Source organism: Artemia sp. Qi Xiang Cuo, chromosome 19 (assembly GCF_049724085.1).
Source record: "Artemia sp. Qi Xiang Cuo chromosome 19, ASM4972408v1, whole genome shotgun sequence".
In the NCBI taxonomy this organism is placed as follows: Eukaryota; Metazoa; Arthropoda; class Branchiopoda; order Anostraca; family Artemiidae; genus Artemia; species Artemia sp. Qi Xiang Cuo.
The window spans coordinates 50,481,777-50,508,761 of record NC_142812.1 but is presented as its reverse complement, the minus strand read 5'-3'; the positions used below and the strand labels follow the sequence as shown (position 1 = coordinate 50,508,761).

Below are 26,985 nucleotides of genomic sequence, written 5' to 3'. Positions count from 1 at the left end.
CTCAATAAAAGCATAGGAAGGATGACAGAAAAGTTGGCGCTAATATAAAAATATTATATCCTGGAATTTAGACTGTATGGTTTGGTCTCTTCTGGAGTGACAAGGGAGGGGAGATGGTGGTATGAAAACTGAAATACTCGTTTATCAGCACATACTAAAAGTATAAGCTAAATGGTAAAGGGTTTGTTTTCCTTGTCGATACAAAAACAAAAATTCGTCGGTATTCGCTCTGTCATCTTGCTATATCCAAACGGGTAATATAAATACTATAAAGATGTTTCAGGTGCATTTTTGACATAATCATAGTAATTCAGAAGGACCAAAAAGCCCCCAAAAAACAGCAGTCAATCAAGGAAAAGGACTAAACTTCAACAAACAAATTATTTAACAAAATGAACAGCCAGCAAGTAAAAGAAAAATTTCAGAGCTTTTTCCATCCCCAATTATTCCAAATTATCACATTTTATTAATTAGAAAGAAAAACGGAACACCTCTCCTAGCAGATGATCACACGCTAAACAGAAAACCTATTTTCAAAGTCGTCATAGTTAACTTTGAGCTTAGTGCTCATAATCCGGCACAGCAGAACATTTTTTAATATGCTGTAGGAGCTGATAAACTAAATCAAAAACTTGTTTAATTCATCTAGCAAACTCAGGAATTGAAGTCACAAAAGTCATCAAAGAAAACAAGTTCCAATATGTTTTTTACGGAACTAATCTTTCTTTGATCGGAACTACGCTTAAAATCTGAATCGCATCCAGTCACTTGTGGTGTCCCACAGGGATCTGCTATTGGCCCGATTCTCTTCCTTTTGTTTATTAATAATATGCCTAATTGTATCCATAGTTGTTGTTTTAGTGTTAGTGATATGACTAAAACTCTCCAAAATGAAACTGTGTTTTTATTTGCAGATGACACTGTGACTATCAGTACTGCAAAGATGGAAGAATTACTCCTGACATCGATAAAAGATAATGTGGATAGGTTACGTTCCGGGTTGAGGGTAAATAGACTTAAGATTAATCTTGGTACGTCAAATTTGGTAGTTTTTTCCCGATCTCCTGTTTTTTAGCTTTAGATTCAAGAAATTGTAACGCATTGTGGAATTTTAAAGCGTGCTTTATCGATTAAGTACCTGGGGGTTTATGTTGATGAGATTTTCCCATTCAAGTGTCATGCACAGTCTGTGAGTAAAAAATGGTGTCTTGTAACCTGGGTATAAAGAGAAAACTTTGCATTTTCCCCTAAATATATCCTAAGCCTCCTTTATTTTTCCCTTGTCCATCCACATATTCTGTCTTGTTGTAGCGTTTGGCTTGATACATTTGGTTCCGTTGTCCAGCCTGTACGAGTTCTTCAAAATAAAGCTGTTCGTTTTTTGGTTGGCCTGCAACCCCAGGATTCGGTACGGAACGTTTAAAAGCAAATAAGGATACTTGCTGCCAGCTTCTGGACTCCGAGAGATAAGTACATTTTTGCTTATTTTTTGGTCTACAACATGGTACAAATCTTTCATGTTTTGACAGTTTAGTTAATTTAAGATCCATGATCCACAATTATGACACTCGATCTTTTGGAGAGATTAATAATTCATTGATTGTTTCGACCCGGTCGACCTTTTCCGCGCTTCATAGGGAGATTAGAAGTTGAATCATTTAGATCAGAGCATTGAAAATAATAGTGATGTTTCTGTGTTTAAGAGTGCAATTAAAGAAATCCTGTTTAGTAAGTATAAATTTTAGTTATTTTGTTGTGGGGGTGGGGGCAGGGTGCAAATAAATAATTGAGTAGCTCATTATGGCTTTTCGAGGAATGATTTTAAGAATAAAGTTGAATTTGATTTGTTGTAAGGCTTTTGGATGCCACCAGGCATGTGCGCTGTTTTGTGACATTTATTTATGTACGTGTTATGAATAAAAATATTCTACTCTACATTCTACTCTTTGGTGCCGATTAGGATGTGTAATATGTATTAGTTGTTTTATAACTTATTTGGTCCTGTATTATTTTTTAATATATTTTTGCCACCCCTCGAAGAAGTTTTTCTACTTCTCGGGGTGGCTTTCAATAATGATGCTGGTTTTTTTTTTTTTTTTTGCTTAAAAAATACATCTCTCTCTTTGAAAACATAGGAAATCAAATCTAAGCCATTAGGATTATCAGGAAGAACCCTTAATATCATAAATATAACAAGATTTAACAAAAGAGACAGAGAAAACATGATGCCAACCAAAATCAATTTTGGTTATAATGAAAATTGTGTTAAGTAAACGTTTAACTAAACAAACTGATTGAATATATTGTTGACCATAGCATTCATCTTGTTTGCCTCCAGGAAACAAACTTACACCATTTCAGGCAACTAGTCATGCCTGGATTACACCTTTACTGAAAAGATAGATCAACCAAAAGACAAGGAGGCGGAGTGGCAATCCTCATGAAAAAGGACACACCAAATTCAGCAAAGCTCCTAGAGATTAACCAAATGAAATCGATGTGGTTAAGGAGCTAAATATATTCTTTTCAAAAGCCAACTAGAGGACAAATGATATTCAATATTCATTTTAAAGGAAGAAAATTTTAATATTCATTTTAAAGGCAAAGTATGAGTGCACACAATTTTCTCATAAGAGCCTGTGAGCATTAAATTCACCAAAACCGACCGCAATGTTTTTCCTCTTGTTTTTATTCAGGCACAGCGTTCGTTGCCGCCATTAGAATCATTGAAAAAAGATGAAACTTTTAAGGGATGTTTACTGGAAATCTAATTTCAGGTTAACCAAACCGGTTGTAAACTAGTTATGCTGCTTTGCTGCGTCATCTACTTTTGAATATTGCACTTTGAAATTTGGGAAATATTTGAATATTGCAAAATTTTTGCGGAAACATAATTGCTGGGAAAATTGTTAGCCAATAGTTTTTGTTTGGATGACGGGAAAAAGCCTAACATCATATAGCATATAGATCCACATTTACCCCAGTATACATTTATGATGACAAAAATATTAAAACCGACTATAAAGAAAATCCACTTAAAGAAAATGACCTAAGGTTGCAAAAATCAAGACATATGAATGTGCCTAGCAAATAGCAGCAAAATGAATCATTCATTTATAAACAAAGCTGTGAATAAGAAAAACGGCACAAGTAAATCTAAGGTGGGACACTATTCCTTGTCCCTCAATGCCCATGTGCAGTGACATTTTATTAATACCAAGATTTAGTTAGTGCTAATTTGAGCCAATAGGAATTTTCCATAGAATTTTTTAGCCAATCAGAAAGTTCTATGAGAAATATGATTGACTCAAATTATCACAAGCTAAATCTCGGTAATAATAAGATTGAGTTGTAAATGGGCCCTTTTTCGTCTTAGTTCCCAATTATAGGTTCGAAATAGCAATTAGTTGAAAAGAAGAGTATCTTTTAGTTTAACAATATCTATACTGCTAAGGATACGAAGGTAGGGTCTGTCCTCTGCAATTAGTGCTCTTGCTTCCTAAGCAAGACCCTTGCTACAAAAATTAAAAAAGGGTTTCAAGTACATGCGTTGGTGCTAGATTTTGGGCTGAATTATGCCAATTGCTATGACAAATATAATTTAGCTATGGATGTTTTAAAGAATCCGCCTGGGCTAATCATTGTTTTAGACATTAATCATAGTCTTTTTTGTTCCTTTCAACTGAAAAATAAGTCTTTCAGCAGCTGTTTGCCAGAAATTGTTCCAAAATGTATCATTCCTTGCATAAGCTAGATTTTTTTGGTAAAATGGTCATTAGCCAGTATTTGGGTTTTATACACCCTTTCCAGTTAGCAAAACGGTTGGCTATAGTACGCATAACTTTTCTGGTTCCTTAATTAGGTTTAATTCGTTAGTAAATTATTATTAAAACTATTTTAAAACGTTCGAAAACATTGCTGCAGCTAAACTGCTGTTGTTGTTGCAATACTACAGAACAAAAGCCTGCGGTGTCAATCAATGTATATGTTAGGTTGGACTAATTAACAAAGATTAGTCTATTAAAATTAAACTGGCTAAACTTCCAAATTTTAAAAAATGAACCAGCAATTACCATATGTTTGGGACAAAATGCTCTGGAACATAAAAAGAACAAGAAAGACATAAATTCTTCAGACACAAAAAATATAAAAGACAAAGACAGAAGAAACACATATACATAAAACCCATCACGTTTTATTTAGATCTGGCACCCACTTCAGTGATATCATAAAACAAGAATGGAGAAACCCCTGTTCATACAAAGATTGCATCTGGCACTGACCCCATAAAGGCAGCATTCGGACAATTCGCCAACAACAAGCCAATTTTGTGACAATAGCTCTTACTTTTCATACATTTTTTTCTATTTGAGATATTTCTTGAGTAAAAGAGATTAACATACCATTTCTCCTCCCCTAGAGGTAAAATCGATCCCTGATTTAAAAAGAAAAAGAAACAGAATACTAGATTTTACTTCTGATTAACATTGGCTGAAATACAATAAGCTCATATAGCTGTTGTTCTGGTGGCAAACAATTATGAACCCCCCCCCTCGATACTTCCTACCAAGTTCCGTTAAGATTTGAAAATCTCTTTAAATGTCAATTCAAAGACCCTCTCATCCCAAATAGTTTGAATGGAGAACAAATTCTTAAAAGGAATTCCCTCTTTGACCACGCCTCCCTTGTTCTGCTTCAGCAAAAATCAACCTTCTTACCCTGGTAAAACTGTCTACGGAAAGATATAGAAAGATTTCCGTCCACTACACAGTAAACATGTTAAAGATAAGAGATCCCTCTCCTCTTTTTTACCTTTCAACTGTTACATGTTTAATTTACAAAATTTAGTTATTTTCTTAATTAAATTATGTTTTGAAGGTTTTAGTGCAAGACTAAAAATTATCATTATGTGTGTTATTTTTTTTAATTTAACTTATTCCTTTTTAATTCTGCTAGTTTTTTTTTACTGTTTTGACCTTTTTTACTGTTTTGACAACTGTTTTTTTTACAAACTTTCTGACTTTCTGGAAAAAAATTAGACTTATCTTTCCTTGTTTATTTTGTACTTTTTGACACTAAAGTACGAACTCAGCCCACCAGGGTTTATGATAGACACTTTTAGAAATAAAAATATTATCTTATGCTAAAAGTTAAAACTATAGCACTTACTCTTACTTCACTCCAAATTTTATCAAAATTCAACAGCACATTCTGGTGGAGGCCGTAGTGACAGGAATTCACAAATACATTCCTAGGATATAGGTCAGATCAGGTATGAACCCCCTAAAAGGCATGGTTTGGTCACGTGCTGTTAATTCCTACCAGCACCAGTTAAGATCTGACAACCTATTTAGTTAGTCTTCTTAACGACAAAAATTAGGATTACCCTCTCCTAAAGAGATCAAGATGAGTGTATGTCCCAGAGAGGCGAAACAACCGCAACTACCTTTCCTTTGCTCCAAGTCTGGTTGTGGCCTAAAAACTGTTTCTGGTAAGTGGTCTGATGACAAGAATTAAATGGATCCTCCCATTTCTATCCTCTACTAGGGTTGCAATGGACCCTGATTCCCCAAAATCAAAGCCCGTACAATGGCTCTTACTCCCAACAAAATCTTGCTAAAATCTGACACTCCCTTCTGGTAGACAACCTGATGAAAAACATTTAGAGAACTCCTTCCAAATATAAGTTGGATCGGATACAAACTCCAAAAAACACAACTACACTCGTGCTCTTACTTCCAACAAACTTCGGCTATCGTCCAATAAACTGCTCTAAAATACCTCAGATAACAAAATTCGGGAGCACTCTTCCCCACATAGCTCACAATGGGTAGCGACTTCCAAATGCCACTACTAGGACAGTTGGAAACTATATACTACCTCCCAAAAATGTTGGCTGAGACCTGACCAAACTTTCTAACTTATATTTTAATGAAATACCTTTTAGAAATACCCTCCTCCTCCACTCACACAGAATGGACTGTATCTCAAAACCCAAAGCAAAACTGGGCATCTATTTTTACTTCTCAAAAAGTTTGACTAAAATTCGACAGTCTCTTTTGCTGAATGTTCTGATTACAAAAATTTAGGGACCCCCTCCACCTCAACTGAGGTTGAATCAGGTATGACAGAGCAAATAGACAGAGCAAAGATAATTATTTTCTTCCAGATTTAATTAAAATTCGAAAACTTTTTCAATTAAATCTCGTAAAGACAAGAATTTAGGGTCTCTCCCTAACTCAAAAGAAGTCAGGTTCAGCTGATCATCAAAAATCGTAATTAGAAGACTAGCCCTTGCAATAGACAATATTGAATTGGGATCATCTTTCCATTCAGAAAGAATTTCTTTCCCTGTAAATCGACAGCTGAAACCTCTTTAATTGAGATTGGGAGGCCCCCAGATTTGTGTCTAAAATTAGGCTTTTATCGCCATTGCTGGGTTTTTATTAGCACAGGGATAAGTTATGTTTGCTAAAAATACAGTGCTGAGTTCTATTTGCGTTTTTCTGTGCATTTACTTGCTGTAAAAAATTATCTATATAAAATATTATTTAGGCTTATGGAATTGTTTGTCTTGAATAATGGAGTCTACATAAGTTTCATGATGGTAAGTTAGTAGAGAAATCATGATTGTTCTGTTTCCAAAGGCACGTTTCATGCCGCCCTCGGCTCGTTTAAATATATTTTAGTAGACTTAGAGGGTTCTTTTCAGAGAAAAAATGCATTTACTCAAGCATGGCAAAACCAATTTGGAGAGGGAACTAATTTTAAAGCTAAATGACTAGGTTAGAAAACGCATCTTAAAGTTTTGGAAATGCCAATAGTTAAGCAAAACGGAAAATTTTGTCTGAAATAACTTATTTAATTTATTAGTTTATCTTAGATGTTTAGCTATTAGCTAATATTCAGTTTCTCTATATACAAATATAAAACTTGGTCGGACCCTTATTTGGGGGGGGGGGGCATGGATTGTACTTTCTTAATGGAAAGATAAACAACAAAAAGTGAAAATCAAAGAAAATAAAAAAGAAACCTGAGTATTACGCCATGAGAATGCATTTGTTTTCACAACTCACGAAGTTTTTTGCGAAGCCTGTAAGAATTTCTAAGTAAAATCCGATAAGAATTAGGTCCTCTAACTTGGATCTAGCTCTCCCTCCGTACTCTAATTCTTTTAAAATGGGTTCGATAATATAATGATAAGAAAAATGAGTACCTTCATAGAAATCAGGAGCCAGCATACAATGTTGCGACAATCTATACTCCATATTGAAACAATCTTCAAGGCCAAGAGTTTTTCCCCTTTTCAAAGCCTCAAATGTAATCTTCAAAGAAGTTGGTGACATCTTTAGCATAGTTCCCTTGGTATGCTGTGCCCATTCGCTACTATCTCCTTCCAAACTCAGGATAATCTCTTCAACAGAACTCAAACAAAAATGTTCTTTTATCTGGGATTGATATCTTTTAAGGGAAAAATCAGGAACAGTTCTTGGAGAATATCCATGCAACAGTTCTTCGATTTTCGGCACACCGGGATTTTCAGGAAGATTCAACAATGAAGCATGCAGCTTAGGCAGTTGATCACTAAAGACGAAATGAGTAGCAATACCCGCGTGAACTGTATCAAATCCCTAAGTCGATAGCCAGTCAATGCAAGATACATCCCAAGTCCATCTTTCATTCTAGACAAAACATAAGTCCCACCCACATCAGGAAATAAACCAATCGCTGTTTCAGGCATTGCAAAGAGGGTTTTATCGCTTGCTACTCGGAAATGGCCATGTATAGAGAGCCCAACTCCCCCTCCCATAGTAATACCATGAATCAGAGCAATGTAAGGTACCTTTAAAGTGGCGATTAAATGGTTAAGCTGATACTCTTCATAAAAGAATTCCTTTGATAGTGGATTAGCTTCACGATTCTTGGAGCTTTCAGCAACGGCTCTTACATCACCACCTGCACAAAATGCTTTATCCCCAGCACCTTCAATTAAAATAAAATCCTTCCCATCAAAATTCCATTGCTTCATTACAGGATATATTTTCCTTATCATGGTTAAATTTAAAGCATTTAAAGCTTTAGGTCTATTTAACAGTATGGTACATTTATTTGAAAATTCTTGGAATATTACTTCTTCTTCTGACGTTGACATTTTCGCAACTTTGATAGGGAAAAGTATTTTGGTTGGTCTTTGCATTAGCTGTAGCGTTCTGGTGAACATCGTTGATAGACCTAAAATGCATATAAAGACATGAATACAACAAAAAATTAGTATAATGCAATTACTATAAAGACAATAATAAAGCATGATAAATACCCAACAAGTAGAGCCAGGTGGGCTTTCCAAATCTAGACAAGAAATAAGTAATTTAAAACAAGTTCGCTTAATTGTTAGACTTGGGAGAAAGCACAGATACACATCTGTGTATCTGTGAGGCCAGCACAGATATACATGCACCTCCTTCATTCAATTCTATTCGATGCCAACCTCTTTACAACATCCCGAGAAGTTCCAATTTCCCTAAATCCCTCCTTACAATATTTTTCCACCCCATTCAGAGACGATCCGCTTTTCGTTTGGCCCAAGATGGTTGAACAAAACGATGATATTTGGCAATCTTTCCTCAGCAGAACATATCTTAGCCATCTCAGCGCTTCTCTTATTATAGCCCTAGAAAGCGGGATATAACCACATTTTTCATACAGATTGCTGTTTGAAATACTGTCAGTCTTACGAGTACCCAAAAGAATCCATATACAATTCCTCTGAAAAATATCTAACAAGTCCTCCTTCATCTTTCTCTCCATCTTCCTCCTCATCTTCATCTCCTTCATCTAGAGTGCCCAGGTTTCAGACGCATACTTGTCATCACTGTAGCTTCAGATATTCTAATCTTGGTTTGCAGAATTATCTTCCTATTCTTCCATACTTTTCTCAACTCTGAAAGAACACCCTGGGCCTTTACTATTCTACTTTTAACATCTTTGCTGTGTTCACTATCTCTACTGACATTACTACCTAGGTAAGTGAAGCTGTCCACTTGATCAATATTCCTATTACCCAACATCACTTCTTCACCTTTACTCACAGTATAAGCGACTAAGTCTTCTAAACATTAATTTTCAAACCTATTCTTGTACCCTAAACTCTCAGTACCTCCAAAAGTCACTCATTTTGCTAACATTTTCATCTAAGATGCTCAAGTCATCAGCATAATCCAAGTCTTAGTTTTACTTCCCCATTTGATTCCATGCTCTCCCATGGCCTTTGTCGTACTCCTTGCAACAAAGTCCTTCAAAATAATCCATGTAAATGTGGATAGAATGCAACTCTGCTTAACTCCTGATTTAATACAAAACCAGCTATTAACATGATTTGCAGCCTTGACTGCAGCACTGTTATTCTCGTATCACCAATCACTTTAATGCATTTATCTGGTACATAATACAAGGATAGGACCTTCACTAAAGATCTTCTATCAGCTGAATCAAACGGTTGGTCAGGATCCATAAAACTGAGGACTAAAGAGGAGTGATGACTCAGGCACTTCTCAATTATTAATCTAAGAGTTAAAATTTGGTCGACTCATCCTCAACCCTTCCTAAAACCACACTGTCCTTCTCCTAAAACTTAACGTAGGCTACAGCATCTCTGTCTAAAAAGCATCACCATACTAAGTAATTTACTTCCTACGGAAACTAAGTTAATGCCTCTTATCACTTTTCTTATGAAGGGCTTTCATTAAAGTTTTCCTAAAATCACTACGTAGGTTACTTCTCCTTTTTCAAAATCATATTCATAATTTTCAGTAATTTATCTCTTATTTCATAACCACCTTGTTTCAAAACTCATTTATTGTACTATCAGCACCAGGGGGATTATCATTTTGTAGTCCCTATAATACTCTCTCATATTCTTCTCTGCAAATTGTATCTTCCTTCACGTCCAAATTGCCACAAACTTTTTCACTCTTTTCTACATCATTTAACATACCTTTATCACAATTTAGCATATTCTCAAATTGTTTTGCCCATCTCTCGTCAAATCTTTCTATACCACTAATTGTGGCCTATTCTTATTTTTAACTAGGACGAGTCCATATTGACTATTACCACTCAATTCTCCAACATTCCAATACAACGTTTTACTATAATACTGTCTGGCTGCATCTTCCATATCTTCAGCAATTTTATCCATGGTCTCCACTTCCAACCTCGTTAATTCATATTTTAATGCTTTCTCTACTTTCCTGATTTTCCTTCTTATTTTCGTATGATCTATCACTCAAATACTTCTTGTTCAAGCCCCTTTTCTTCTCTAGTAGACTTAAAGCATCTAACAAATATTCTTGGATAACAGGTTATAAATATGATAATAATAAGATTAATGATAAAATGCATAATTCATGTATCCAGAGAAACAGCTCAGTTTTCTTTAGTTTATCTTTGCCTTCATGGTAATATATGGAATCATTTTTCAGTTTTCACTGCCATTTTCACTTGATTTGGGAAAATTAGCTCCAACTTTGCCCCCCCCCCCCGGATTTTGACGGAATTATGCCCCTGTTTTATAACTTTCCTCCCTAAGCAACTATTTGCTTCTTCAAGAACTATTTCCCCAAAATTATTTCAACCATCTACTAAATTATCAAATTTTTGACTCACTAGTTTAATTTTAAACTCTTCAAGGTTCTTATCAACATTCTCTTAAATTCTCATCCTGAAATCTACCAACGTCATAACTTCCCGGAAGGTACCTTTCCTAAATTTTAGCTTTAGAATAGCCCTTAACACAAAAACAGCACTTCTATACACCCAAGTTTCTTGTATCAATCCTGCCAGTCTTTGGTTTACAATTAAATAAAACACGAGTTTTTTCACTGAAAGTAAGGAGCAACATTGAAACTTGAAACGAACAGAAAGTATTCCGTATATGAAAGGGGATGTCCCCTCCTCAACGCCTCCCTCTTTACGCTAAATTTTGACAGTTTTACTCTTTGTCACTCTACTTTTAAAACAGTAAAAACTTTAGTGTAACGAGCGAGGCGCTGAAGAGGGGACAGCCCCCTTCGTATACGGAATAATTTCTGTTCGTTTTAAGTTTTAATGACGCTCCTTACTTTCAGTTAAAACACTTGTTTTTTTTTAATTTAATTTCTGAACGTTTTTCAACTAATACAGGTTCGAATTTGGCTCACCGTACATGAAAACTTAAAACAAATTTGCATATTAATTTTGGCAGATTTATTCCGTATATAAAGGGTTGACCCCTCCTCAACACCTTGCTCTTTACTCTAAAGCTGTTAACGCTTTTAATAAAGCCTTCTATTCTAATTAAACGGTATCCGTGTTTCAGTAGACGCTCTTAAAAAAATTGGGACAAACAGTCAAACTTTAGCGTAAAGAGCAAGGTAATTGAGGAAGGAGCAACCCCTCATATATGGAATAATTTCTGTTCGTTTTTCAAATAATGCCGGTAAATCTGGCTCACACTCTGTGAAACAGCCCCTCCCCCTCACGGAAAACTCTTACGTGGAAATTTAATACAGCGTAAAGTGCCCCCCTCTCGTCAATTCCCTCCAGACAGTTCCATCCTCGCTGAGAATCCCCCTCCCTGTAAAATTGTTTGCTACGATTCAGCCTGAAAAATTTTTCTTACCATTCTTTCGTTTGAATTAGACTTTAATCTCTAGTTGGTTTCTCGCTCACTCCAGAAATGCCCCCTTTCGTGGAAATTATTTCCCGGAAACCAACCGTACATAAAATATTAAAAACAAAATTTGCATATTAATTTTGGCAGATTTATTCCGTATATGAAGGGTTACTTCCTCCACAATACCTTGCTCTTTACGCTAAAGATGTTAGCACTTTTTTAAAAGTTTCCTATTCTATTTAAACACCCCCCGTGTTTCAGTAGACGCACTTAAAAATTTGGGACAAACAGCCAAACTTTAGCGTAAAGAGCAAGGTATTGAGGAGGGGGCAACCATTCATATATGGAATAATTTCTGTTCAGTTTTCAAATAATGCCAGTAAATCTGGCTCACTCTATGAAATATACCCCTCCTCCTCACAGAAAACTCCTCTGTGGAAATTTCATCCAACGTAAAGTGCATCCCCCCTCGTCAAATTCCCTCCAGAAAGTTCCATCCTAGCTGAGAATCCCTCTCCCTGTAAAATTGCTTGCGGACGATTCAGCCTGAAAAATTCTCCTTAGCATTCATTCGTTTGAATAAGACTTTAATCTCTAATCGGTTTCTCGATCACTTCAGAAATGCCCCCTTAAGTGGAGATAATTTCCCGGAAATCAATACACTTGGAAAAAGCCCCGGGATAATTACTTCTCCCCTGGAATATTCACCCCCCAGAAATTTCAATCCCCAATGAAGATTCTCCCAATAGAAATCACCCCAAGCACAACCCCCCGCCCCCAATAAAAATTTCTATATACTTCCCAATAACAGATACTAAACGTAAACAATAGGCAAATTTTATAACTTACAGTCATCTCCACATGGGGTTCAAGGCGTTTGCCCCCCCATTGATTATCCCCCCACAGAAAATACCCCCCCCGCGGAAAATACCCCCGTGGAAAATAAGGCTTTTCAAGTTTGAGAATTTTATATGAGTTTTATTTTTCTAATTTCCGTAGGGGGAAGGAATCTTGGTACTTGTGTATTATAGGCAACTCACTCAAGTTTACGCTGTGTAAAACTCGAGAACAAAACCAGTTTCTCTTTTTTTCTTTTTTTTTAGCTTAGCGCGAGACAAGACAAAGACAAGGGACCGAATATATGGGAAAAAAAATATAGTTTGGGCTATATATTTGCACATACGAGGGGGGGGGGGGTATTTGGATAGTTTGAATTCGGAAAATAATTCTTTCTAGGTATATGGTCACTAAAAAATCATAGAAGAATAATGAGGTATCTGGAAATTTTGGTAGCTATAAAAAAAAAAAAAATCCCAGTATAAAGTAGGCTAAATGTAATGTTTCATTTAAGTGTTTTTTCCAAGTGTTAAATGTTGTTGTTCTTTTTTTTTCAATAACCGTTTTTCCAAGTATTAAGTACTATTATTAGGTTAATGTGGTGTTTAAGTGTTCCATGATGGTCGCTGATCAAAGTTTATGTTATTTGTGCCTTTTATTTATGTTATTTTACTGTGTTCATGGCCGTATATTTGGCTTTAAAATACACTTCTCTATCTATCTATCTAATATACAGAATAACCGTACCTAACACACTTTGCATGGAGACTCGCTATACTTTACCACCCCCCCCCTAATGCGCAAATCTATAGCCCAGATTTATTTCTAAAGTAACGAAGAAACTAACTAAAAAACCGGCGTGTTCTCAAATTTTACACAGCGTAAACTTGAGTGAGTGGCACATAATACACAAGTACCAAAATTCCTTTCCCCAACGGAAATCAAAAAATTAAACTCAAATAAAATTCTCAAATTTGGAAAGCCTTATTTTCCATGGGAGGGGGGGGGGTATTTTCCTGGGGGTAAACACCAGCCACTCTCCACGGACAATGAGGGGTTATTATACACCTAAAGACATAATTATTTGATCTTTCAACTATACTGAACAATATGGCTATCTCAAAAATTTGATCAGAAAATTTTAGGGAAAAAATGGGCGTGGGAAGGAGCTCAGTTGCCCTCCAATCCAGGCGTCTTCTGGGGGTGGCAAGGGGGGCAGTTGCCCCCCCCCCCCCAATAATGTGAAGAAAAAAATTATTATATATTCCATGCCCTTTGACTGGACTTTTGATCCGGATATGGACCTCTCTTGCCCCCCCCCCCCCCAATAAAAATGCAGGAGATTCGCCCCTGTCGATGATCGCTGATCAAAGTTTATGTTATTTGTGCCTTTTATTTGTTATTTTACTGTGTTCATGGCCGTATATTTGGCTTTAAAATACACTTCTCTATCTATCTATCTAATATACAGAGCAATTGTACCAAACACATTTTGCATACAGACTCGCTATACTTTACCCCCCCCCCCCCCCTAAAGTGCAAATCTATAGCCCAGATTTATTTCTAACGTAACGAAAGAAAATAACGAAAAAACCGGTGTGTTCTCGAATTTTACACAGCGTAAACTTGAGTGAGTGGCAAATAATACAGAAGTACCAAAATTCCTTTCCCCAACGGAAATCAAAAAATTAAACTCAAAGAGAATTCTAAAATTTGGAAAGCCTTATTTTCCACGAGGGGGGGGGGTAAAACCGGCCACCCCCACAGACTATGGGGGGCTATTATACACCTAAAGACATAATTATTTGATCTTTCAACTATACTGAACAAAATGGCTATCTCAAAAATTTGATCAGAAAATTTTAGGGAAAAAATGGGCGTGGGAAGGAGCCCAGTTGCCCTCCACTCTTTTTGTTACTTAAAAAGAGAGCTAGAACTTTTAATTCCCTTTAAATGCACCCTCTCTCGATCTTCTAGGACCATTATTTTGATACAATCACCCCTGGGGAAAAAAACAATAAATAAACACGCATCCGTGATCTGTCTTCTGACAGAAATTGCGAAATTCCACATTTTTGCAGATAGGAGCTTGCAACTTCTACAGTAGGGTTGTATGGAACTCTGAATCTGATGGTGTGATTTTCATTAAGATTCCTTCTGTGATTTTTATTGCAGGGGTGTTTTCCCCCTATTTCATAAATCAGGCAAATGTTCTCCCGTAACGTTTTATGGGTAACGGTAAACTTGATAAATCTTATTTATTTAGAATCAGCATAGAAACCAGATTCTTTTGATGTATCTATTGATATTAAAATTCTGTTTTTTAGAGTTTCGGTTACCATTGAGCCGAATCGCTCCTTACTTACAGTTTGTTACCGCGAACTATTTGATAATATTATAAATTAGGTCGGTCGTCTTACTATCAAATAAGTACCATTTTAACTTATTGGCCACTTTATGACAAAATATTTTATTTAATGAATGGATTTTATTGCCAAACTTTAACAGTACAAAGACAGAAAATAACAATGAAAATAAAACAGAAGACAAAACTAATGACTGAACAACTTAATTTAATACATCACTAGGCCATATGCAGCGCAATAGCGCTGCCTAGGTAAAGAGCAATGCAGGCATAATGGATTTTTTTTAGACCAGGGCACTTCGTATAGAAGGAGTTGTAGTAGAAACTTCAAAAAAGCTCATTTGATTGGAAATTGAGAGGGCTAGTGCCCTTTTTAACAGTCAAAAGTGATTGGAGAGCAGCCAGCCCCTGCTCCACACCAATCATTTCACCAAACACGTTCAATCAAAATTTTGAGATAGCCATTTCGTTCAGCATGGTTGAAAGATCCAGAAATTATGACTTTGAGGATGACAAACCCCTACCCAGAGCCCTCAGGGCAAGGGTTGTAAGTTATGCTCTGGGGACATACACGGTTTTTACCATAAAGAAAGAAAAGGAGCAAAAATGGAGTTTTTAGGAGCAAAAAAGGCCAAATGAAAATACTTCCGCGTTTTATTTGTTTTTTTTTCTTCGGCATTCTCATTGATTATATTTTTTCGTTTCAAACTGAAGAAGAGAGGCGTTTGTCCCCAAGAAATATTTACGTTGTTGTGTTTGTAAGTAGTTTCATTTGGCCTTAAAAACCCCATTTTTGCTCGTTTTTCTTTCTTTATGTTATGTCAGGTCAATGTGGTTTTAGAAATTATCTACGGTTTTTATAGAAAGGTTGGTCGTATAAACTTCAGAGGGAGCTCATTGGATTGGTAATCAGAAGAGTTAGTGCCCTTCTTAAGAGTCAAACTGATCAGAAGGCAGATACCGCCCCCTCTCAACAAACACGTCGTATTTTCCCGAAATGTATCAGCTAGAAATTTTGATGTAGTCATTTGTTGTTGTAAAAACTTCGAAAAGGGCTCATTCGATTGGAAATTGAAAGGGCTAGTATCATCTTTGATAGTCGAAAGTGATTGGAGGGCGACCAGTCCCCAATTCCCATCATTTCCCCAAACACTTATAATTAAAATTTGTGTATAGGAATTTTATTTGGCGTAATTGAAAGGTCTGGAAATCATGTCTTTGAGGATGAGAAACCCCATGCCCACGCCCCACAGCCCTCAGAGCAAGAGTTGTGTAATGCCTTGAGGTCATATAAGGTTTTTATGGAAATATTGGTCGTATAAACTTCGGAGGGGGTTCATTGGATTGGAAATCCTAAGTTTTAGTACCTCTTTTAAGAGTCAAAGTCTTCATAGGGCAGCTATCCCCCCCCGTCGTATTTTCCCCAAATACATCTGATAGATATTTTGAGATAGCCATTTGTTCAAAAATAGTCGAAAGATTACATAACAAGGCCTTTGGGGTTGACAAAACCCCCCAGAGTATGGGGTTAAGGGTTGTAAGTTATGTCCAAGGGGCATGTAAAGTTTTTATGGAAAGGGCGGTTGTGTGAACTTTAAAGGAGATTCATTTGACTGGAAACATATAGTTCTAGTTCCCTTTGAAGAGTCAAACGTGATGGAGGGAAAATAGCCTCCCCCCTCTGACATACTCTTTTCCTCAAACGTATTCGTGAGGTAGGTCGAAATTGTGATGTATGGTAGTCATCCTGTTACCAATAGTCCAAAGAGTATATAACAATATCTTCAGGGTGGACACAACCCCCCAGAGCCCAGGGGCAAGGGTTGTAAGTTATGGTCCAGAGCATATAAGGCTTTTATGAAACAGTTGGTTGTATAAAGTTTGAATTAGATGGGGTTGGAAGTATTAATGCCCTTTTAAAGAGTCAAAAGTGAATGGAGGGCAATGAGCCCTCTCCCAAGCCTATCATTCACCAAAAACCATTCAATAAAAAATTTAAGAGATCTATTTTGTTCAGCATTGTTGAGAGGTCCAGTAATTATGTCTTTGGGGATGTCAGCCTCCCCAGAGTCCTCAGGGCAACGGCTGTAAGTTATGCAATTTGTCCATTGTTTACATATAATATATGTTACTGAGAAAAGTATGCATGTTTAAACTTTACTTTCCAAGAAGACAAAGGACATTCAGGTGATCCATTCAGAAAATTTCGAGGGGAGTGTTGAACTAAATAAAAACACGTTATGTGAATATGGATTGTATAAAGGGTGTAACTCAGGACTGACTGAGTATAGGCCCTATTAATTTGGAATTTTCAGGAAATGATCAAAAAGCCAATATTTGCATGCTATCAATACTACTACAACTACCACCACTACTACTACCACAGAACTAGACTACTCAATTTACAGTATTGAGGGGAAATTTGAACTAAATCGAAAGACGCTATGTCCATGCACATTGTCAAAAGACCATATCTCAAGAACTGATTTGGGTATTAAGTTGGAACTTTCCAAGAATGCTTAAAGGGGCCATCATCTGACCAAAAGACAATGTGTGCACACTTTCCTAATATCACTGTCACTGCTACATTTACTACAACTTCTATTGCAACTACTTGTAAGTCTAAGAGCATTGAGATAAAATTTTCAACAAGTATATGAACATACAGGTTATCAAAAGAATATATCAGCAATGTCACAGCAATTGCTAATTGTATTAGGTTGAAACTTCCAAGACTTGATGAGAGGGATGTTCTACTGACCAAAAGGCAATATGTTAATGGTACTAGGCCTACTGTGACTACTATTACAACTTTGCCTAAGTATGCCTACTATTACTGCTGTCAAAAGTGTATAACAGCAGTATCTTAGGAACAGTTTGGTGTGCTAAGTTGAAACTAACAGGGCTTGTTGTGGGGGATGCTGACCTAACCAAAAGAAAATATTTTCATCCTAATACTAATGCTTCTACTGATATTACTACTCCTGCTACTATTACTACTACTTCTACTACTACTGCCACTAAAGCTAAGGCTACTACTATTGATTCTACTGCTACTACTACTATTGCTATTAAAACTAAGGGTACTAATGTACAAAATTTGGGATGTATTGAAACTGTATGGAACTAAATTGAAACACACAATACCCACACAGGTTGTCAAGAGGACACATCAGAAATGCTTCAGGAACGGTTGATGGTATTAAGTTGAAACTTTCAGCATGAGTTGAAGGGGATGTTGAAGAAACCAAAGCTGTATAATAATAATAATAGTTTTGTTGTTATCTTTTTTTTAGCATTGTTCTGCTATCACTATTTGGACTAGCTCTGATATTTAGATTAGCTCTCATATATCTATGTACATATACCACGCATTAGTATAGATATGCCTATGTAGATTCGGAATGGTATGTCTCAATGTTTCCGTTTTTTCTTTGCTTTTGTAATACAATCCGCAATGTTGCGGTTTTTTCAAAAATTCTGTCCAGAGATGGGCAATAAGCTGTGTTTGTATTTTATCAAAATTATGTTATAAAAATATTGGGTGTTATTTAAACACCCTTCTTTTGTAAACCCTCTCCTGCCCATACCCAGGGAGCTAAACCTGTGCACATATATTCATATATCATGGTTATAATAGCCTGTGTATTTGGAATTATTTTTTTTATGTACTCTTTCTGAATTAATGAATAGAATGGCTAGACTGTTCACTTTTGAATCTTGTATATCAATGAACTGCCTATAATCAAACAGTTTCCCAAGCCCATTCATTTTCCAAAGACGTCCAATTTTGAGACAGGTATTTTGTTCAGCACAGTAGAACAGTCCACCAATTTTGTCTCTAGGGATATTGGGCATGTCAATCCCCCACAAATATACAATTAGCCATTATGCTTAAAAACTAAATCAAAAGGCAATGTGTGTATGGTTGCAAATAAGGCACCTCACAAAAATATATTGAGAACAACTGGGGGTATTAAGTTGAAACTTTTGGGGCTACTACTATTATTACTTCTGCTCTTACAATTTAAATAAATAAAAAGAGTGTAAGTGTATCCAGGTCGTCAAAGAGTCTAATAGAATCTTTAGGGAATGATATTAAGTTTTATTTTTCAGGTCAACTTGAGGAGGTATAAAATTAAATTAAAAAATACTATTGTGTCAGGATTAAATATTGCTAAAAAAAAAGTTTCTCCAACATATAAATAGCAAGCCAAACTATGGGTTCTTATAGAAAAATATCCAAAAAGATATAAAAAAAAATCCATGAAAAAAACTATATCAATTGAAAATGAACAGAAATTAACTTTTTCCACAAAACAACTTTTTCAAAAAAAAGTAAAGAGCTCCATTGAGCCAAAAATGAGCAGAAATAAAGTCAAGTAATCTTCCAAGAGTACAACTACCACAAATCACCGTCAATAAAAAAAAATGAAGCTCAAAACAAACAGAAATTACAATAAATAGCTGAGTCAAACTCAAAACGAGCAAAAATTAGCATGAATAGGACTGATAACCCCCATGCCTTCTCAAGACCAGAAAATAATTTTCACTTTGCTGAAAACAAAATAGATTTTAAATGTTTTCACTTTTTTAATTTAATAAATAAAAAATTATAAAAACTTTAAGGAATAAATATCAGTATCTGAAAATTAAACTGACAATATATGGTCATTTGTTTTTTACAATCAAACACTGTTAATGGCACCTTGCTTGGGATGACCCAACTCAATCCACAATTTATACCGGATCATAGCTTGTTGACAAGCATCAACCAAAGTTGAGTTTTCTGACCTTCTTACACATAGGGACTGCTGCAAAGTGCAGAGCATGGTTTATTTCAGTGTAACAGATTTTTTAAAACTATTCTTTATAGTTAGATTAATATACTTACGAAAATGGAGCAGTTTCTAACCTGCTGCTACAGCCTGCTTGGAAGAAACTACGAGATTTGTATCTGCTCCCATATTCTGAAAATATCCTGGCTTCATTCATTGATTGTAATTAAGCCCTTTATTTTGATTGGTGAACAATTAGTATTAAAAAATGTTTAGTTTTGTAGGCTTAGTTTTTTAATAAAAACCAAAAGTAAAAAGAAAAAATTCAGGAAACAATGTTCTATTTTTATGAAAAGGAAGACAAATGTGTATTAAATGAACTTGGGGTCTGTTTTACTCTTTTTTCCTGATAGAGTTTTGGTACCCCAACCAAACTGGCCAAAATGGAGGCACAATTCCTGGTTAATTAAATGTAAATATAATAAAGTATTAAAAACTGGTACTTGATTTTCTCCCCTCTTGACCTAGTTTTTTACAGAAAATAAATATGGGAGGAAAGATGTGCCTCAAAACTTATAAATTAGATGTCAAATTTTAAGAGTGGTAGAAAAAATTTCTAAAGTATTAAAAAAAAACAAGGAACTGGGCATGCATTTTTTTCAAAAATTCACTGAGTCATATTTTTTTTTTAAGATTTAGTTAAAATTAAGGATACCATGTTTGTTATTTCAATACTCAAAAGGAATTTGTACAAGAATTTCCAAAGGAAAGAGAAAAAATAACAAAGATTAATGTTCAAGAGTATTGTCAAGCCAAACCTCTCTCTACTTACCAACATCAACAAACCACATATAAAACACATATTTTTTGGTTCTCTGTTATCCATTACACTTAAAGTCCCATAAGAAACTGTATTATTGACTTGACACAGGAAAGGCTTGTGAGATCAAAGTCAATCTAGTATACCTTTTACGTTGCAATTTATGTTCTTTACCTTTTAGCTCTTGAAATAAAAATGAAGTCATTTAGTTGTGAAGCATTTCATTCAAGATTAGACAGTGTTCTAAGACCCTCAGAAAAATTAAAACACTGTGCATATTTTCCAACATTTTGAGGTACAACTGATACCATAAGACTAACTAACATAATAATAATTCACTGGCTAACATTAGCAATGTTAAGCTAGGTTTAGAGAAGAGATGGTACAATTTTCAAAGTAAAGCTGTCAATCACTTTACTTGGATAATCCAACTAGTACTAGCCAGTGATTTTCAGATTATAAAGTTTCATTATAGCCTATTGTTATCCATATTTGTAGGCTAGATCATTTCAATAACATTTTTATTTACAGTTCTATTGTTACAACTATGGCAACACTAGATTTCTTCAAGTCAAGAATACAGAAGCCCATTTTAACAAATAATACTTATGTAGCCTACTTCAAGATCCAAAACAGTGGAGAAACATATTATAAGGGGTAGCCTTACACCCTATGAGACCATCAGGGCAGAAAGGTTGCATTGTTAGGAAAAAATAGCAGATCCTCTGTTTGGTCATCTATCAAGGGCCAAAGAAAAAACAGGTAATCCCTGAATGGAATAGGAAGAGGTTTGGGGAAAACATTTAAAGGAAATTGAAACTTCTTAGGAGGGTGTAAAGAGGGAAGCTTTGACTAGGTTGGGATGGAGGAGATTATTGTTAAGCTGTATTGACCCCAAGCAGCTTGGAGCTACATTGAGTTGTTAGTAGGCTACTAGAAGGCCTAGTGTGCCTAAAAACAACTAGCAATTTAAACCAAATTACCAGTTGCAGCTGATTTAGCAATGGTAATTACTATTTAAATTGTTCTAAAAATCAAAATACTATAATAACCCCCAAAATGATGTCATTTTAGAAGGCTTTCAAGCTCTTAAAAATTCAAGGAAATTTGTTTTCAAGCAAACATTTTATAATTAAGACTAATGATAGAGTAAAAGACCTCTTTTTGGGAAAGACCACTTTTCTTTGGCATTCCAGAAAAATAGCAATGGCTTTTTGGACCACCCCTATTTTACTATAGCATGATGCAATGTGAGGGCAGTAACAAGAACTCTGCCTTCTTAAACAAACTTTCAACAATAATTTGTCAGCATCAATTTAAAATGTGGTCTCTGTTTTGACAAGCAATTTAAAAGAAAAATACATTTAATATATGTGATTTAAGGAATAAATATCAAGCAATAAAAGTTACATTTTTAGAATCAGAAGAGAATCAGCTTTCTGTTGATATGTGAATAAAACTGAAACATTAAAAGGATATATACATCCAAATAGAATAATTGGTATTTCTAAAAAGAGGTCCTTGTTGGTAAGTCAATAAAGTAATAATTTCAAGTGTTTGATCTTAAACCATTTTGATAATAACCATATTGATGCATAGCTTAGATTTTTAAGTTTTCTCTGATATGTACAATTTTTCCCAATTCCTCTTTGGTAACAAGATGTAAAGGCTTTAGTTTTACATAATTTTGCTCAATTTGATACTGGTTTTTTAACCTAATAATAATTACCATTCCTGAATCAGCCAGAAATGAGAATTTTTTCTTGCAAGACAATTGTTTAGAAACACGTTTTTAAACTTTTGGCAACTATGGAATGTTTTACCTTATAGGGCCTTGTCAAGGGCTCAAAATGTAATCCCCCCCCCTGAAGCAATTATTGAATTATGCAAGAGCAAAAAAAAGGCATCAAGTGGTATGTTCACTTAATTTGTAAGTCAATAATTTGAACTGCAGAAAATTACCAAATTATCTTTGTTTGTGATTCTATTGGTAAAATTCTATTTTAGCTACTTATGGCTATCTTGGGAAAGGGTTTGGTTAGGAGAATGAAACTTTGAGGGACGGTCTACAGGCTAAAGTATGTCCTGGGAAGGTATTTTGAAGTACCTACCTCCACTACTTCTTCTTCTAGAGGGTAATGACCTTTGATGACCTTTAAAAATCTGTGTATTATAAATTTGAAACCTTGCAAAATAAATCTTCTGCTTAAATGAAGTACAACAAAATTGTTTTCAGCTTCACAACTTTACTTAATCCCAATTTACAAGGTTTTAAAGATATTCAAATACATTTCTTAAATTTCAAATAAAAAATTGGTATTGTTTAAAATTCTAATCAAATAACAGGAATTGCATTTTCATAACAAAAACCAGAGAAAAACAAACTAATAACTGAAAATTAAGGTGAAGGGTTGTTTTGTGTAAATTTCAATAGGTACTGTACATACAGCAAAGTTGTCAAGGTTCAAGCAATCATGTGTATTCATAGGAAACGTAAAAAATAGCTTAATGCATGGTAAATAAAAAAAAATAGTAATATTTTAAATAACAATAATACTTATAATAATGCTAACACTGTGGAACAGTCATTTTATTGACTGAGGTCTGTGACTTGTTTTTGGCTAACTCTTGGGATCTGGATACAAAAATAAACTCAGTTCTTTCTCTATCACATTAGTGTGCAGGATGCAAATATGAGGCAAGGGAGAGGGCAACTGCCCCCTCTATACTCAAGTTGGTCAATATCTACCAAATCATACTTTTGAGTTAGGACTAAAGTGAATACACCATTTGATGCCTTTTTTTATGCTGATTATGAATATAATAAGCATTTCTATTGGAAATGAATTTCAGCCCCCCCCTATATATGCCAAGGTAATTATTTAGCCTTGGCCCCCTCATAAGGAGACATGTTAAGAAAACAATTCTTACTTTAAAATATGTATAATGATCCTAGTTCTTATATTATCCAAGGGGAGAACCTTTATCATCAAGTCTTTCCTCTAAAATCTTCAAAAGAGAAAAAGTTTCCAAATATCACCACGTTTTCAATTCAATGCTTAAGTCTTTTTAAATTGCCACCTAATAAGTTCTTTTATAGATAGCGTTCATGCTGGTTTTTTTATTTTATTTTTTTTTTAAATAGCAGTGGCAGAAGGGCAAATAGCAGTGGCAAAGGGCGAATAGCAGTGGCGTAAATACAAAATATTAATAGCAGTGGCGAAAGGCGAATAGCAGTGGCGTAAATACAAAATATTAATAGCAGTGGTTAGGTTAGTTTATGAAAAGAAATGAAAAAGTAGTTTTTCATGAAAAAAAAGTTTTTCATTTTCATTATGAAAATGAAAAACAACTTTCTATAATCTCAATATACCACTACTTTTTCTTTAAACATGTTTTTTGACACACCTGTTAAACATGTGCTAAATGCTATCTATAAAACAACTTATTTGGCAGCAGTTTATAGCAGCAATTTCAAAAGACTTAAGCATTGAATTAAGAGTATGGTGATATTAGGAAAGTTTTTCACTTTTAAGGATTTTTAGAGGAAAGACTTGATGATAAAGGTTCTCCCCTTGGATAATATAAGAACTAGGATCATTATACATATTTTAAAGTAAGAATTGTTTTCTTAACATGTCTCCTTATGAGGGGGCCAAGGCTAAATAAATACCTATGCCAATTCAGGGTTAGGTTAGGTATAGCCTAGGCTATATAGGGGGGGGGGGGGGCTGAAATTCATTTCCAATAGAAATGCTTATTATATTTTTAAACAGCAAAAAAAAATGCATCGAATGGTGTATTTACTTTATTCCTAACTCAATAATATGATTTGGTAGATATTGACCCTCAAGTTTATCACCCCAGCTGATATTCAGTTTCTACAAAGAATATTGTCAAAACTAAGATAAGCCTGCATACTTGAAGTATCCAGAGAAACAGGTCAGTTTTCTTTAGTTTATCTTTGTCTTTATGGTAATATACGGATCATTTTTCAGTTTTCATTGTCATTTTCACTTGATTTGGGAAAATTGACCCCAATTCAGGATATTTTCAGTGAAACCTGTCATGTAGCCTAGGCAAATTTCAGGACCCTCTAGAGGGTGAAAGAGTGGAGGCAGGTACTTCAAAATACCTTCCCGGAACATACTTTAGCCTGTAGACTCATCCATGAAAGTTTCATTTTCCTAACCTTATCCCTTTCCAAGATATAGTCTATCCCTAATGCAGTTTTACCAAAATGCGCTTTTCCCTGTTTATATTTACGTAAGGACAGACTACAAAAAAAAGACTTTACCAAGTAAAGTTTACATTAGAAAAGATCTAACTAGACCACTCAAGGAAGAGCTTTCTCCGCTTGGGTAATTTACCTTCAGAAATAGTCAGGAGCAACCACGATATCTTAATTCAAACAAATTGCTAACAGTGCGTTCGGTGGATTCTAGACTAAAATACGTTCGGGCATCTTTTATCTGAGTAATCCGCTTACTTCTCCTGATGTAATCCATAAAGGGCTAGGCACACGTAGCTGATTTCGGGAACTGATTTCAGCATCAGTGGACAAACGAAAGTGGTAAGAAAAATTTGATTGAAAGAAAAATTTATTGCGCGAAATTTTCAAACAAAAAATCATGGACATAAATAGTCAACTGGAGTCTATTAATAGTTACTTGATTAATCTTAGCTTAGTTCTCAGTTTAATTCTCAAGCTCAGTAGTCGGGTCTTTCACCACAGATACCTCTGGCTGACTATTTATTTGTATCCCTATTTTTGGTGATGATCATGATGAAAATCAGCGGTGATTTTGTAAATCTGTTGAAAATTTTTCAACCTCAAATCGACGCCGATTTCCTTTAAAATTGGCGCTGATTTGGAAATCAGTTCCTGAAATCAGCTACGTGTGCCCAGCCCTTAAAAGATGACCGCAAATACATATCCGGCAACTTGTCAAGTGAAATCCTATAGCCTAGGCAGCTAGGCAAGTTAAACACTAATGATATGTATTCCTTTGCAAACATAACTTATTTGGAAACCCCTGAAGGTGTGCCACATTTGGCTTACTGTCCGCTTTTGGTCTCTGCATATAATTTCACGTATCGTTTTCTATTTTTGAAAAGCTCGTCTCTTATTCTCAGTTACCTTGTATTTTCCAGGGCTAGCAAGTACAAATTACCCAACAACTAACCCATACTGTTTCAAGTAAGTAATCCTGCTTAACTCTGACGCTATGTACTTGTTGTGAAACGCTAAAGATGAGCAATCGAGCTTCTCGGACAATTTATCTTGGAATGCTCGAACTAGGACCCCGACTCCTAGTTCGAACTAGACCCCGACCTCGAACTAGGCACCAATTTATCGGCGGTGCACCGCCAATGAAAGACGTGACAGCGTGGAGAAAATTTCAGCAGCGTACCACCGTGCAGCCGATCTGTCTTTATTTAGCATTATGTTTTTGCAGTGATTTGTTCATTTCCGTGTGCTAAATATGCTAAAGTGCTAAGCAACTTTGTAAAAAGTCTATGAGTAATGATTTCAAACCAAACAAGAGTAATAAGAGATGACTGACAGAGTAGACATTGATGCTTTTAAAGGCATCCGGGGAGCTAAGGCCCCTCAAAATTTTCACAAGATTTTCTCCAGCAGTCCTCTTAATCTCTTTCATTATAGTTTGATAATAAATCTGAACTGGCTTACAGCAATACAAATTTTACCCTTAACAGATCATATTTTGCTTTTATTCATTTTAATAAGATTGTTCACTTTTAAGATCTATCTCTCGTCAACAACCATAATTAGTCAGCTCCTCGGTCATTCTATCCTTGTGCTTTGGTTTATAGCGTGTTTCATTGCAATTTTTTTTCTTCTTATTTTGATCTTAGGATTAAGGATTATCAGCTTCCATTTTTCAAGCAACTCACCATGCCAGGAAGTGGCAAAATATTTGGAATTTAGAGGATTACAAAGTGTCCTTTTCCGTAAAAATTTGCTTCCTTCAAAAGAAGACCTTACAATATCATGTATTAGCAAAAGATTTGAACTGCTTGAATCTATGATAGTATTGAAAAATGTACAGCAATTATGATTTGCTTCGAATTTTGCATACTGAAACTGGGGGGATAATATTTTCAATCTCTATTCTTTTTTTTTAACGCAGAATGAAAACTTTAGCTCAGATCGATGATTTTAAGTTAAGAATATTTTTAAGAAGCAATGAATTGAAAGTATTTTCCTGAACTCTTACAATCAAGGCCATATTTTGCGTATTTTATTGTTCACTGTTCAACTTTCAAGAAAAGATGAAAAATAAAGTCAGTGAAACCAATGAAAAAGTATTGAATTGGGTAAGCGAATGCAGATTTTACTTTCTTAGTTTAAATTTGGCTGATTTGACGAAACTGTGAAAATTTAAACTTAATGACTTTCGTATTTTACCATATCGACTCCAGGAAATTAACTTGGATTTCGAGAAGAGAGAAACAAAATTAAAACCTTGTGCGAAACTCAACCAAATCTTCAACTTTTTTTTCAATT

At 35.1% G+C, this 26,985-nt stretch overlaps 1 protein-coding gene across 1 annotated transcript in view; it reads right to left on the bottom strand.

The window, feature by feature from the left end:
• The window catches only part of Hibch (3-hydroxyisobutyryl-CoA hydrolase), a 27,281-nt gene extending 2,295 nt beyond the window's left edge, over positions 1-24,986 (bottom strand). Inside the window, 3 exon segments of the mRNA XM_089105222.1 lie at positions 7,217-7,633; positions 7,636-8,232; positions 24,943-24,986. Coding sequence (XP_088961348.1) covers positions 7,217-7,633; positions 7,636-8,232; positions 24,943-24,961 — 1,033 coding nt within the window. The 5' untranslated portion in view covers positions 24,962-24,986.
• Positions 24,987-26,985: the final 1,999 nt, after the last annotated feature.